Source organism: Antedon bifida, chromosome 7 (genome assembly GCF_963402885.1).
Source record: "Antedon bifida chromosome 7, ecAntBifi1.1, whole genome shotgun sequence".
Lineage (NCBI taxonomy): Eukaryota > Metazoa > Echinodermata > Crinoidea > Comatulida > Antedonidae > Antedon > Antedon bifida.
This window is the reverse complement of record NC_136232.1, coordinates 25,551,167-25,565,438: the sequence shown is the minus strand read 5'-3', so window position 1 is coordinate 25,565,438 and position 14,272 is coordinate 25,551,167. Positions and strand designations below refer to the sequence as shown.

The 14,272-nt window shown below is 33.7% G+C and overlaps 3 protein-coding genes across 4 annotated transcripts; 2 read left to right on the top strand and 1 right to left on the bottom strand.

Annotated features, from left to right (window-relative positions):
- The first annotated feature begins 205 nt into the window (after positions 1-205).
- On the top strand, positions 206-1,233 carry LOC144848041 (mitochondrial import inner membrane translocase subunit Tim13-like). The gene is made up of 3 exons (XM_078704710.1): positions 206-363; positions 651-719; positions 856-1,233. The coding sequence occupies exons 1-3, from the start codon at positions 244-246 to the stop codon at positions 949-951; spliced, it is 285 nt and encodes a 94-aa protein (XP_078560836.1). The 5' UTR covers positions 206-243; the 3' UTR covers positions 952-1,233.
- Positions 1,234-1,628: 395 nt separating this feature from the next.
- On the top strand, positions 1,629-8,131 carry LOC144848585 (peroxisomal targeting signal 1 receptor-like). Of its 2 annotated transcripts, XM_078705379.1 has the most exons (15): positions 1,629-1,750; positions 2,084-2,246; positions 2,367-2,493; positions 3,029-3,169; positions 3,290-3,368; positions 3,730-3,768; positions 3,934-4,024; positions 4,197-4,325; positions 4,494-4,667; positions 4,912-5,055; positions 5,212-5,282; positions 5,658-5,849; positions 6,149-6,314; positions 6,955-7,112; positions 7,569-8,131. In XM_078705379.1, the coding sequence occupies exons 2-15, from the start codon at positions 2,094-2,096 to the stop codon at positions 7,765-7,767; spliced, it is 1,863 nt and encodes a 620-aa protein (XP_078561505.1). In that variant the 5' UTR covers positions 1,629-1,750; positions 2,084-2,093; the 3' UTR covers positions 7,768-8,131. The 2 variants fall into 2 exon arrangements, with proteins under 2 accessions (XP_078561505.1, XP_078561506.1); XM_078705380.1 differs by lacking the exon at positions 4,197-4,325.
- Positions 8,132-9,442: 1,311 nt separating this feature from the next.
- On the bottom strand, positions 9,443-13,309 carry LOC144847400 (ribosome production factor 2 homolog). Its single transcript, XM_078703736.1, has 9 exons — positions 13,150-13,309; positions 12,717-12,887; positions 12,534-12,573; positions 12,361-12,442; positions 11,986-12,062; positions 11,631-11,730; positions 11,191-11,293; positions 10,760-10,904; positions 9,443-10,520 (listed from the first exon to the last, which is right to left on the bottom strand). The coding sequence occupies exons 1-9, from the start codon at positions 13,170-13,172 to the stop codon at positions 10,341-10,343; spliced, it is 921 nt and encodes a 306-aa protein (XP_078559862.1). The 5' UTR covers positions 13,173-13,309; the 3' UTR covers positions 9,443-10,340.
- Positions 13,310-14,272: the final 963 nt, after the last annotated feature.

Genomic DNA, 14,272 nt, shown 5'->3' with positions numbered 1-14,272 from the left:
TGGCTATAACTGTACATTTCGCTTACATAAAACGGTAAAAAGAGTATTTTTAATCAAATCTGGGATCGAACCTAAATCTGTAACTGTACTGAGTAAATTAAAAAGAAAATAAAACAAAGAGCCAAAAGCACAAAAGTTATTATGTTGACGCAGTAACGCGTTCAAACTCGAAATATGTATCTATGCACGCAACATATACATGCCGACTGAACAGAATTTATTTTAATTTTTGAAGAAAACAAAATGGACGCCTTTGGTAGCCATGCGGGTGGAAGTGGTAAACTTGATAGTTCGCAAAGAGAACAACTGATGGGCCAAGTAAAGTCTCAAATAGCTTTAGCAAATGCTCAAGAATTACTTCAAGTGAGTATGATACATTTTGTACCTCAAACTTTCATTCTATTAGCAGTGTAGGCCTATATAGGCTAGGCCTAGAGTATTTTATTTTTCAGACTGCGATGGACACGGTCAAGAAGGCGGCACGGGATTGGCCGATCAGTCTGTCTGATTTTGCACGTGGTGTGTATGCTTAGGCCTAGAGTTTTTGTTTTATTTAAACCGTGTTGTTTTTCAGAATAGTTAAAAAAATATATTTTTTTCATTTTATTTAACAAATTGATTTATGCAAACATTTATTTTTTTTTAAATAGAAAATGACAGATAAATGTTTTAAGAAATGCATTACAAAACCAGGGACATCTCTTGACAACTCTGAACAGGTAACTCTAAACTTTAATATAACAATTAATAAATAGCATTCTGCAGTAGGCCTACTTTAATACATCCATCATAAGAACAGCATTAATTAGTAGTAGTACCGTAATAATACATTAATTTGTTCTTTTTTCCTTTCAGAAATGCATAGCAATGTGTATGGATAGATATATGGACGCTTGGAACACAGTTTCTCGTGCCTACAATCAACGATTACAAAAAGAACGTCATAGATGAAGAAGATATAATTAAATTTTTAAACCACATTTAAAAAAATGATGTACCTCACTCAGCAGAGAGATGGCATTATTCCTCTTGAACTATTTAATAACAAATTTAAGTTTTAATGTAATTTTATTTCAATACCATGTATTGATTGCTGTGGAAATATAGACAGATAGCTGTGACAGAATAATGATCAGAAGAGGAAACAATTTCTTTATGTATAACAATATAAATACAGAAAAGTGTATTGTAATATTTGTTATAACATTTAATAAATAGCATAAAAATAAAGAATATTTTGTCTTTGTATTACTGTATATTACCCAGTTATAATAGTCCCAGGGTGGGTTTGTGTAATTTTGCAAAAATTATGGGTGGGCTGTTTGGATCACTGTAATGGAATTTACTGAAAAAAAAATATTGATTGTTTGAATACAAAATTATAACAACTACTACCTATGTTCTCCCCATGAACTAGTTTATATATGGAGAATTGCAAATTAGTTTTTCGGAACAAATCATTTGATTTCTAAAAGAGAGCAGAAGCTCTCTGAATAGATTCTATGATTGTTGGTCACAACATCTTGGTACAATAATAACTCAATTAGACCATGGATTAAACTAGAGTGTTTTAAAATATGTTTTTGATAGAAAATGTTTGTGAATAATAAAAACATCCAGTCTAGTCTGCTGCCCTCTATAGTAAAAAGATCCACAAAGGCTGTCAATCATTTCATGATGAAAACGTCGTCAAATTGATTCATTTTTATACTATTTTGGTTAGTTAATAATAGAGGATAGTTTAATTTTTGTAAGTAACATACCACTTTTTTTATAATATAGTAGTCTGGGGCCAGACCTAGCCTGTTTTAGTGATGTATTACAGTATAGTATATGCTAGGCCTAGGCCTAAATATAAAACACCCAGCAAACGTACCAGCACACTCAACTTCCATCTGTCGTTCCTCATTGTCACGCCAGGCAGGCCTAGCAATACAAATACTCTTAATATTCTCTGTACTAAACCAATTGGTCGACAGAGGTGGAAATTAGACCAGTGAAAATGATTTTAAAATAGGCTAGAAGGCACAGACAGTATTGTTTACATTGAAAACATTGTTGGTTGATCATTTTTTAATTCCAGATAATTTACGATGGCAATGCACGATTTTGTAGAGGCAGAATGTGGGGCAAGTAATCCACTGAAGAAGCTCACCAGCCACTTCATGGAGGACAAGTCACGGCACCAGGAAGGCCTTCACATTCCTCCAGGATTCGGTCATCCTTCCGCGTTATCTGAACAACAAGTTAGTTTTATTTTGATTCCGAAATTAAAACTTTAAGTTATTTATTCAGTTTGACTACACAAAACAGTTATCTTATCACATAAATAAATAACAACAATGATGATGTTTTGTTTTTTTCAGCTGGTTGGCGAGTTCCTGGCAGATCACCAATACAATGCAGCTCCTCAAAGTTTTCACATGAGCGCACTTTTACAGGAGATGCAGGATATAGAGGATGCAGCACATAGAAGACAACTCCCAGCACAAGGTAATGATGAAGTGATGGCACTAAAGTGATAAGTCAAAAGGAGAGTATTGAGGTGATAAAGATAGCATTAAAGTGATAGGTCAAAAGGAGAGTATTGAGGTGATAAAGATGGCATTAAAGTGATAGAGATACAAGGTGAAAGATAGTGTTGAGGTGATAGAAAAGTGATAAAGAAATGTGAAAAAAGAGAGTATTGAAGTGATAGGTGATAGAAAGTGATAAAGTGTGAAAAAAAGTGATGGAAATGATAGAAAGTGTTAAAGCATTAATGTTAAAGAGATAGGTCATAAAGATAAAGATAGCACTAAATATGGTAGAACATGTACATTAAGTTGCATAGAAAGATGAAAAGATATATGATAACAGAAGAAGATAGTAAAAAAATAAAGTTAATGCAGATATCAGAAAGTGATATCATGTTGGATAGATCAAATTAATTTAAAGGAAGAAATACAAAACAACAAATTTAACAACAACTATTCTTTATGCTAATTACTCATATGCTAATTACTCTATATTTGAATATTGTGTCCAGCACCTGCAATTGCTGATCTAGCAAGCCAACCAAACTGGGCACAAGAATTCCTTGTTGCAGAACAGGAAAGGATTGTAGACATCACTACGGAAAGACCGTCAAATTGGACGAGAGATTTCTTAGAGAGTCAAAAAGAATCAGGTATTTCAACTTTGAACTTTGTGTGTGACCTTTAAAAACATAATCATTTGCATAGAGTGCTATGATAGTACAGATTTATAATTTGGCTGTAATTAAGAAATGTTGATTTTTTATTTTCAGTTGGGCCGGAAGTTCTTCCTGAAAGCATAAACACTAAATGGGCAGAGGAATATCTCTCTGGTACTGCTGATAAGCTATGGTATGAATTCTATTAAATACATCAAATCCTATATTTTAGGCAAATTCTGTGATACAGCATCATATGTGGAACACACCTGTATCATAACATTCCAAGATACAGGCATCACATGTGATGAGATGCTGTATTACTGTGTCTTTATGACACTGAACATTGGGTGGTCTCCCCCAGCCCCCTAATATCAGTCACTTTTCCTATAAATGTCTGTCTACACTATCAAACTAGTTTGACAAAAATGTTCCCAAATATGACATCATCGTGTTCATATATGGGCACATCACATTTTAGTGTAGACAGAGCTTAAACCTACTCTTTATAATTATCAAACTTGTTAGTATTTGGGTTTTTGTTTTGTTATTAGGTTGAATGAATATGAGGAGAAGTCAGAAGACGTATCGTGGTGAGAACAGTATTCAATTTGTTTCCAACAATATTATTTGTAAACAATTACATTATAAAATATCCTTATACAACATCAATGATATTAATTTGTATTCTATTGGTCTATTATTTTGGCTAAGCCACATATCTCATGTGATCAGTTTTTACAATTTTTTTTTATTAGGATTGATGAGTTTAAGAGTGAAGATGACTTGGCAAAGACAGCTAGTGAACTTTTAGGATCAATAGATGATCCCAAATTTAGTAATTCTGAGGTATTCTAGGCTTTTTATATTCAGGTTTCTTCCTTTGCATAAAGTATACAAGCAACAAGAATTGGAATTTTTCTGGTGAAATTTGAAGTAATTCATGTGTACATAAAACAAAAACAACCACTTTGTGAATATCAGCCCAATTCAAATTACCTGAAATTGTTTTTATAAACAGTTTATGAAGTTTGTGAAGAAATTAGGAGATGGGGAATTAATAGTTGAAGATAACCAAATAAAAGAAAAAGACGGCAAAATTATAGACAGTACGGCCGATAAATGGGCTCAAGATTTCCAAAATGAGCAGGTATTGTTCATTTTATAGATTTATATAAGTTCTTAGTAATTATGACGATGATTGCACTCCATAGGTATGGAAGGCAACAAATGTAAAAATCAATTAAATAGGGTAGTACCATTCATATGCAGACATTTAATATAATTCTACATTAAAAATTATTTTAAAAATTTACAGAAACTAAGTGAAGAATGGAAATCGGAATTTATGTCAGATATTAAGTCCAATACTATTCCTTCTGATGAGGAATTCTGGGATCGTTTACAAACGGAATGGGAAAAGGCAGCTAAAAGTGAATTGGCAGAATCGCATCCATGGTTGAACGAGTTTGAAAATGCAACAACTGACCAGGTATATTATTATAAAACTTCTTTGATTACTATGGATTGCTATAGTAAAATATTCTAGGTCAAGGATCATAGCAGATGTGTATGTATAAACACCAATGGTTTACGTGGGTCAGGGTTCATGGAGGTTCAAATTAAACAGCATTGGTTACAATATTCTATTAGTGGTCAGATCAAAGGTGGGTCAGGGGTCAAGTTCATAGATGTTCAAATTAAACAGCATTGGTTACAATATTCTATTGTTGCAGGTGTATCAATTTGAAGAAGATAATCCACTTAGGGATCACACAAATCCGTTTGAGGAGGGATTAAAGAGATTAGAAGAAGGTGACCTAGCTAATGCTGTCTTGCTGTTTGAAACAGAGGTACAACAAAGACCGGATAATGCCAAGGTAAGCCAATTAATATTCAAACTATTACAGTACTTGACTTCTATTAAAATGCTGCCTAATGTTGGCTGCGAATAAAGCGGCTATGCAGTACTGCTTGGCCTTTGCCCTACGACTACTACGAAGAATTTAATACTAGAACTTCTGTTTATTTCTTAGGCTTGGCAATACCTTGGCACAACACAAGCACAGAATGAACAAGAAAATGCTGCAATATTGGCATTAAAAAGGTATAATTTGCACTTGAAAATTACAATTTATTAAAAATGACATAAGCCTCCCTGCAATTACAGATTGGAATTCAGTAAGATGTATGTAAACAATTTCCACAAACCGTTTCATATTTTCAACACTGTACATGCAATTTATTTAATCAAAACTTAAAAAGATAGTAACGTATTTGTATTCATTTATTTAAATATTTATCACTTTGTATTATTTAATGATCTACTATGGTACAAAACATATCTCAAAATTGTAAGATTTTGAAAATAAAATTGACTAGTATCTTGTATTGTGTTCATCAAGGGTTAAGGAGGGTCCCTATATAGAGGTAATCCATGGGTAATCGGAGGGACATTTTGATTAAAATTAATTTTTGTTAGGTGTTTGGAGTTGGAGAATGACAACTTAACAGCACTGATGTCCTTGGCAGTAAGCTATACAAATGAGGCTATGCAAAATCAAGCACTATACGCCTTGCAAGATTGGATTAGAAGCAATCCTAAATATTCACATGTTTTGAAAACACCAATGGAGCATCCAGATGGTGGATCATTCAACTCAATGATGTCAAGGTATGCATAAGCGCAGGTACTATTGAATTACTAAGGGAAAAGCGCAGGTACTATTGAATTACTAAGGGAAAAGCGCAGGTACTATTGAATTACAAGGAAACTAAGCGCAGGTACTATTGAACCACAAAAGAAAGCCCAGATATGATTGAATAATAGAAAAACAAAGCACAGTTAATTCATTAACAGGCTAAATGTTAAGATAAAACAATTGGAGACTTAACTCCAACTAAAACTATTGTTGGACCAGATTTTAGTTCTTTCATCAATCTGCTTATCAATGATATTTTTTATGTTTTTAGAGAATTACATCACCATGTTCAAGATTTATATTTAGAAGCAGCTAGACTATCACCAAATGAAATAGATGCGGACGTTCAAGGGGGCCTAGGCGTTTTATTCAACCTGTCACAGGAGTATGACAAAGCTGTGGACTGTTTCAATGCTGCTCTAACAGTCAGGCCAGATGTAAACATTTTTATTATTTTTTAAAATCATGGATACAACTATACTTGTAATAAAAACTGCATAGATAAAATGAACAACTAGAGTGTTATGTTACTCCAATAATGTCCTGTTCCTGTTCATCTCACTTGGCTGTAGTATACAGTCTAGTTAACACTCTATGTATATAATGTCTCTATGATGATTGAGTAGGCCTTCCATATATTTAATTCAACACCACACTACCAGAGATTACAAACTGGTTTAGACTGGAATTAATCGCTCTTAAAATAAATTTACCTAGGAGTATTTGGGACAAAATAAACAGAACAGAACAAAAAATTACTTACAAATAGACTTACAGATGTATTGTCCCCCAAAAACAAAATTGTGATTAAAATGACAAAATAAATTTAACCAAAAACCCATTGGCTGGCAGCCAATTTGACCATTTTTTGCTTTAAATTACAGTTTTTTAAGGTAATACATTTTTTTTCAATCCAATTTTTGTTGAAAGTGGATAACTATTATGTGACCTTTAAATGGCATATTAAAAATAAAATTTTTTTAAATATTTTTTCAGTGGGACAATACATCTTTAATTTTGATTGCTAAGTTGAAAATTACACATCACTAAATACTACAAACTGCCTATTGTTTTCAGGACTGTTTGTTATGGAATAAACTTGGTGCAACACTAGCCAATGGCAACAGGAGTGAGGAGGCTGTGGAAGCCTACAGACAAGCCTTGCAACTATACCCTGGCTTTGTCAGGTCTAGATATAACCTTGGTATTAGCTGTATTAACCTACGCTCCTATAGGTAAATAGTGCTCAATCAATGATTGATACAGTAATAAGTGTTTTAAAAGGGACACGGCGGCATCCTGTTTTAAAGGGAGCACAGAAGCACCCTGTTTTGAAGGGGAGAGACCATTTTGGAATTTTAATTTTTTATTTATTTATACTGGGTAACCTCTTCAGTCAACGACTGGTCTCCCAGAGGGCCCAGATATGATCATTGGCTGTGTGTGTACTAAACCCCCGTCACGCCTAACTCATCTCGAAAGATGTACTAGATTCTTTAAAGTGCACATAAGCTAGATGTGTACACGGGACCTACGGTTGATAGTCCTTATCCGAGAAGACTAGTTCTACCACCAGAACTATAGAGCGAGTGAGCCTCGAACCCTTGTCGATGTTATAGCTGCGTAATTACGGTTACACTGTCCTAATCGCTCGGCCATTACTAAAATTTCATATTTATTTTGTAATACAGAGAAGCCATAGAACACTTCCTGTCCGCACTACACTTGCAACGGTCAGGGAAATCACAAAAAGACGCAGAAATTACATCCGATAACATCTGGTCAACACTACGCATGTCAATATCATTGTTAGGCCGACCCGACTTGTACAAGGCAGCCGAAGAAAGGAATTTAGATGAACTAAGCAACGCCTTCAATGTGTCAACATGACACGGTATATCATGTCAGCATTTGACGCTGTTTAAGATTCCTGGAATGGTGCCATTTTATTAAATTATGATTTTAAATTAATATTAATTATGTAATGTGTCTATTGGAATGTTTACTGAATTTGTATAAATATTATTGGTATGGCATGGTGAAATACAATACAACAGGTAGTTGGTAAGCATGGCTAAACGAACATAAAATCGATCATGTTTGATTTAAAATATATTAAAGGTAGCTAAATATTATACATTATGAAAAGAAATCAATATATTTTATTATATTTAGCTTTTAAAAGTGCAAAAGGTGATATTAATTATGCTATAAATTTGACTTTCAAGAATGAAGACACATACAAAAATGTACACTTTTGTATATTATAATAAAACAAAAATCAATAAAATGAATAAAGTATTTGAGAGATGGTACTTTATTGTGTCGTTGATAAAGGGTATTGCGACATCAATATTGATATTGATGTATATTCACTATTTTGACACCACCAGTGTATGTATTTTTGTTGACATGACATGCGTGTCAAAATGTTCTTTTTTACAAACATTAAGCCAAATCATCAGGATGAATTGTAGAATGCATACGTATATATATAATAGCATACCACTCCCAAGTCGATCTGTGCTGATGTGGTTTGCAGCGACGATCACTATTAGACTATATTCCTGGTGGTAAAACAAGCCTTTTAGGCTGGTATGCATTTAAAAGAACCCATGCATATTGAAAAGGTGTGCTGCTCTATTTCAGCCTTGTCGCTTATCACTGCATTTTATAATTGAGCTAACAACCCAACCAGTTGAACCACTTTTGTATGGAAAAAAGTGGCCTTATGTCCCATTTTGTATGAAAAAAGTGGCCTTATGTCCCATTTTGTATGAAAAAAAGTGGCCTTATGTCCCATTTTGTATGGAAAAAGTGGCCTTATGTCCCATTTTGTATGAAAAAAGTGGCCTTATGTCCCATTTTGTATGAAAAAAGTGGCCTTATGTCCCATTTTGTATGAAAAAAGTGGCCTTATGTCCCATTTTGTATGGAAAAAAGCGGCCTTATGTCCCATTTTGTATGGAAAAAAGTGGCCTTATGTCTCATTTTGTATGGAAAAAAGTGGCCTTATGTCCCATGGGATGAAATGTCACCATATCAACAATTCAAAAATCAATACATATTTATACTGTTCATAATGTTTTTCTTATATATTATCTTATCCATTGTTTAGAAACCCCAAGTGGCCCTTCAACGCTGGAGGCCTCAAGCATTTTTCGACATATTTTAATGCCTGTAATTTCCTCTGGGCACTGCTCAGAGGCCCCCATAAGCTCCAGAGCCCTTGGGTTTAGCCAGTGAGCGCTCATAGCCGTTGCACCAATGTCAATACACCGTACTGCGGATACTGTTCAACCAAAAGAATAGAATATTACTTACTTTATATTAACTGCAATCTTCTGGGTTTTCTTTCTTTTTCTCTGTTAGTCTTTATTGTCGAGTATTTTCTGTTCCATCAGTTGGTCCTTTTTCAGGGAGAGATTAGTATGTTGTAAGAATCTAAATCTCTTTAATAACTCCTCCCCACCCCCATCACCCTGCATTTAATTTATGTTAATTATGCAAACCAATAATATTCCAGTTATAATTCCACCACTTTTAATTTCTTTCTTAATGTACATGATTTTATAACAAAACTAAAGCAGCAACACACTTCATCTTGACAATACAAACATGTCATTTTGTATAAATCCTTTGCAACATTGAGTGCTGTGTTGGTGCAGTTCCTGCGAGAATAGGGAGCCATGTCCTCTGGTTCCCCACATATATTTGCACCAATGATTGTGTGCATATTTATATTCATGTACTTTTGAAGAAGATTTAACTTCCCTGGGTAACCATCATAATCATAATAAATGAAAATGGGTGTCTCCACCCATGTGGAGCTCATGGCGCTTTGGTGGTTCAGTGGGATGCAGGAGTGATATTGTTTTGAGCATCAACATGCAGTGTCCGTGGATAACTGTATACAGTCAATAGCCACCATATGTGATCTAGTATCACGGTTACAAGGACCAGTACTGGTGATACCTAGCACTGGTTGTTACAAAATTATCAATAAAATAATCATGGTGGTTCAGTGGGATGCAGGAGTGATATTGTTTTGAGCATCAACATGCAGTGTCCGTGGATAACTGTATACAGTCAATAGCCACCATGTGATCTAGTATCATGGTTACAAGGACCTGTACTGGTGATACCTAGCACTGGTTGTTACAAAATTATCAATAAAGAACATTTACTACCATCCACAAGAGTAATGCCAAATGAGCGTTGTTTGGTGACTGGTTAAAGTTGCGAAGGCCGATGACTGTTATTGTCGGAATCGTTCATACCTGTGCGCAATTCAACCCAGTGAATGATTATACAACATTAAAATGGCATATTCAACAAAAAAAATTGTAAACATTTTTTCAAGGGGACAATACATCTTTAATGTACTTTATACACATCTGACTCAAGAATTCTCATAAATTTCTGAATATTTTTTTTTCATTTTATTTCTTCCCATTCCTTTTTCATTCATCACCATCATCCATTTTTGCCTTTTTATTGTCATCTGCACTACCTTCAACTGCTCCTCTCTTAAGTCCTTTCATCTTCCTTGTCTGTAGATTTCCCATGTCTTGTTTCTGCATGTGTATCCTGCCATGAGTCGTGCCGAATACATCAACGTTAATGTTTTTCTTTTTCTTTGCCTAAAAAATCAAAATAAAATTATAACCATTATATCCATTACATTTTATCCTAATCTATTATATGATATACATATCGTTACACACCTTGTTCTTACGCAAGCACACATTCTAACACAGCGAACACCTATTAAGGGGACACTTTTTTTTGGGTCCACAAGGTATCCCTTAATTATGGTAGTGATATACACAAATATGGTAGTGATAAGACATCATCATGTCCATATATAATGTTGACGCACCTTTAATGCCTTTGGTTGTCTTGAAGCTCTTTTGAATAGGTCATCGGATGCAAGCTTGGTCCTTCTAAATATCAAGTCTAGAGATGGCCCGATCTCCTCTAATTCTACTCTTGGTGTCTTGCAGCCAGATTTTTTCAAAACTGTCCTAAAGGGAAAGAAACATCAAAAGTGAGCTATTGAAATACAGTCAACTCTCCCAATACCAGACACCTTTGAGCTGGCAGAATATTTTTAATGGTAAAAACAAATTTGGGACCTTTTGGGCCTCAAGAAGAGTCTGGTTTTGGGAGAGTTTCTGGTTTTCATAAAGTCGTGTTTTGGGAGAAAAAGCAGTAGTTTCATTTTTTATTCCCCCTGATAAGATTTGATGTTGCAATTATTGATTCACAATGGTTAAAAGAGAAATCTATTTACAATCTATTTAATATTACCTGTAACCACGCATTGAAATCGTGTTAGCAATAGCAGTGAAGCTGATCACATGTTCAAGGCCTGCCAATCGTATATTTGAAATCGTTTCCCCACGGAAAAAATCTAAAAAAATATGTGCAATATTAATTTTAAATGTAGTTTAATAGCATAAAGTAGAACTTTGCTTTTGTATCAAATGAATTTTAACATTTGCAGTACAATCATTTTATTAATAGACCGCTTCGGTGATGCATCTCGAGTACTACTCATATTACAGTACTTGGGTGTCAGATTGGCAAAAAAATAATATTTGTATGGAATTTTCAGACATCCTTTTGTTTGAAAAGCGGGCAGAAAAACAATTTTTATGGAAACGTGTTCGTGCTAACGCTGTACATGACCCCCATTGCCAAATCTGTCTATTAACTAATATGACTATGAGATAAAGATGAGAGGGTACCTATAAATAAACTCTTGAGTCGCTTGTGCTCTGTGTCATTCTCAAACAATTCACCCGCAAACACTAAACATGGCTTGGCACCTTCAGTTACCTTTAAATTCTAAACAAGAAAACCATTGAAATTGTATTATTATTTTGTAGTTTAATCAAGTTAATCATTTCCGTAGAAAAAAATTGTTTTCACTTATAAATGGTTAAATTCAACCAAAAACCCACTGGCTGGCAGCCAATTTGACTATTTTTTGCTTAAAATTAATAGTTATCCACTTTGACTAAAAAATGGATTAAAAAAATCTTGGCGTCAAGGAGTTGAGTGCAAATATAAATCTACATGTATCATTATTTACAAACAAACCTTAAACATCTTTAGTGAGTGAAAACTTTGGATTTCAAACTCAATCATATCCAATATGTGATTATTAAATGTCCGACCTGCAATTAAAAATTATTTTAATTTAAACCAATATATACATTATATATAATTAAATACTAATATATATTAAATAATAGGGCGGTTTTTTGTCATTCTCACAGATTTCCTCATCTTATCGTTTCAAATTAATTAATACATTTTCAGTATATCACCAGGCGGTTTAGAATTTGCAAAATATCCACAAACAATTAAGGGTGCTTCAACAAACAAAACCTCATCTGTATTACATCTAATTATGGCATGTAAAATAGACGATCTATGATAAACGTTATGATACGATGAAATAATTATATATACCAAAAACTAGATTGTTGGGCCTCTTCTTCGAATGAGAACCAAACAAGAATAGTGAAGCATCATTCATGTTAGAAAAGAATTCCTACAAAATAAAAAACAATGAAAGAAAATAAACTCTTAAAATTTCAAAATAATCATGCACAAATATCATATCAAATTTAATATTCACTTACCAGTGAAGTCTGATCATCAAATGGTCTCATAATATTTTTTCTGAAACAAAACATTATTCTAAATAAAATATTCATAAAATAACCACATAAAATGTTTAAAATACATTTGTAAAAGTTTGATAAAATTATTCAATTTTGTTTTTGGGGAGAAAATAAATTTAAAACGTTTAAAATCATAGTAACCTTTTAAACATAACAGCATGCGGTTTCTTCAACATGCATAACTCTTTGAGAACTTGAGTAACCTGTTCACTGGTTCGACCACCACGAACAAACATGGCAGTTTTTGTATTCTCTATCAACTTGGGTGCTCGTTGTTCTAGAGCTCTTTTTGTTCGTTGATTTTTTGGTTTTCTGAAAAAAAAAACACCATATTTTCATATAATTTTTCCAATAACTTAAAATATTACAATATAGAATAGCCTAGGTATCTATATTATTCATTATTATTTTGCTAAAAGGACCCTAGGCCTACAGCAATAAACACTACTGACACTATCGTGCCCTGAGACTACTTGCTTGCTGCCCGTTTAGATAGGCTAGCCTAGCCTACAACATTCAACAAGACAAATAGGCCTAGGCATTTTATTGACAAAAATATAATATAGAGCCTTACATTACACGTTGCTTGACTGACATGGTGATAGATTAACAGTTTCTAAGCAAGTTCAGCAGATAAATTATAGAAATTAGACTTATATTAATGTTATTTATTTAGTTAATATTTTGTCAAAATCACAGATATGATGACCATGTGTGTCGTCTGCTATCATGCTCCCAAAATAAAGCAGAGTACTCCCTCAACGGTCAACTAAGTTTTGGAATATTATTCCATTTAAATATTTCAGTCGGTAAGTTGGTATTATAAGTAGCACTACTGATAAAATATTGAGAAAATATCTTGATCTTCGTGTAGAAACATGTTTAATTGCAAAAATAATTGTACAGAGAAGAGCAGCTAGATTTGCCTGCAACAACTATAAGCGCACGTCAAGTGTAACCAAAACGAAGAGAGGAGGAGGATAGCTCGACTGCTAATGTTCCATAAGATACACTACTGCAATGTAGCAGCCGATATGAAACTGGTCATGAAAAACACATGTAGACCCAGTCGGAGAGAGAACAGTCAATCATACCATATTCCTCACTCAACAGTGGATTACTTTAGGTATTCATTCTTTCCACGCACTGCCATCGACTGGAATCATCTACCAGATAAGGTTGTAATTTGTACTTCCATTTTGGAATACAAAACCCATATTTAAACCCAAACTTAATTAATAGGATACCCTTTGTCACAACTTACTCTCTGGGGGTCTCTGTCTTAGTGACAGCTCGCTGGGCACCTGGATGGCTGAGGCGGGGTAAATGGGTATCCGGCTACTTTATTCTGCCTCATAGGTAGCGGCCCAAGAAAGCAATAGCGGTTGGCACAGACGGTAGACTTCCATAGTGTTTGATGTTGGGTACAGTTCACTCTATTTTACTTTTTACTTAAAGATGTATTGTCCCCCAAAATCATGAAAAATAAAGATTTTAAAAATCAGGTAAATAAATTTTTTTAAGACCCAATTTTTTGTGAGAGTGAATAACTATTATGTGACATTAAAATAACATATTCAACAAAAAAATGTAAAAAAATATTTTTTTAGGGGGACAATATATAGGTTCACTTATAGGGTTACATTAATATGACATGAACAATATCAATAATCATTAATGATATCAATATTGATAAA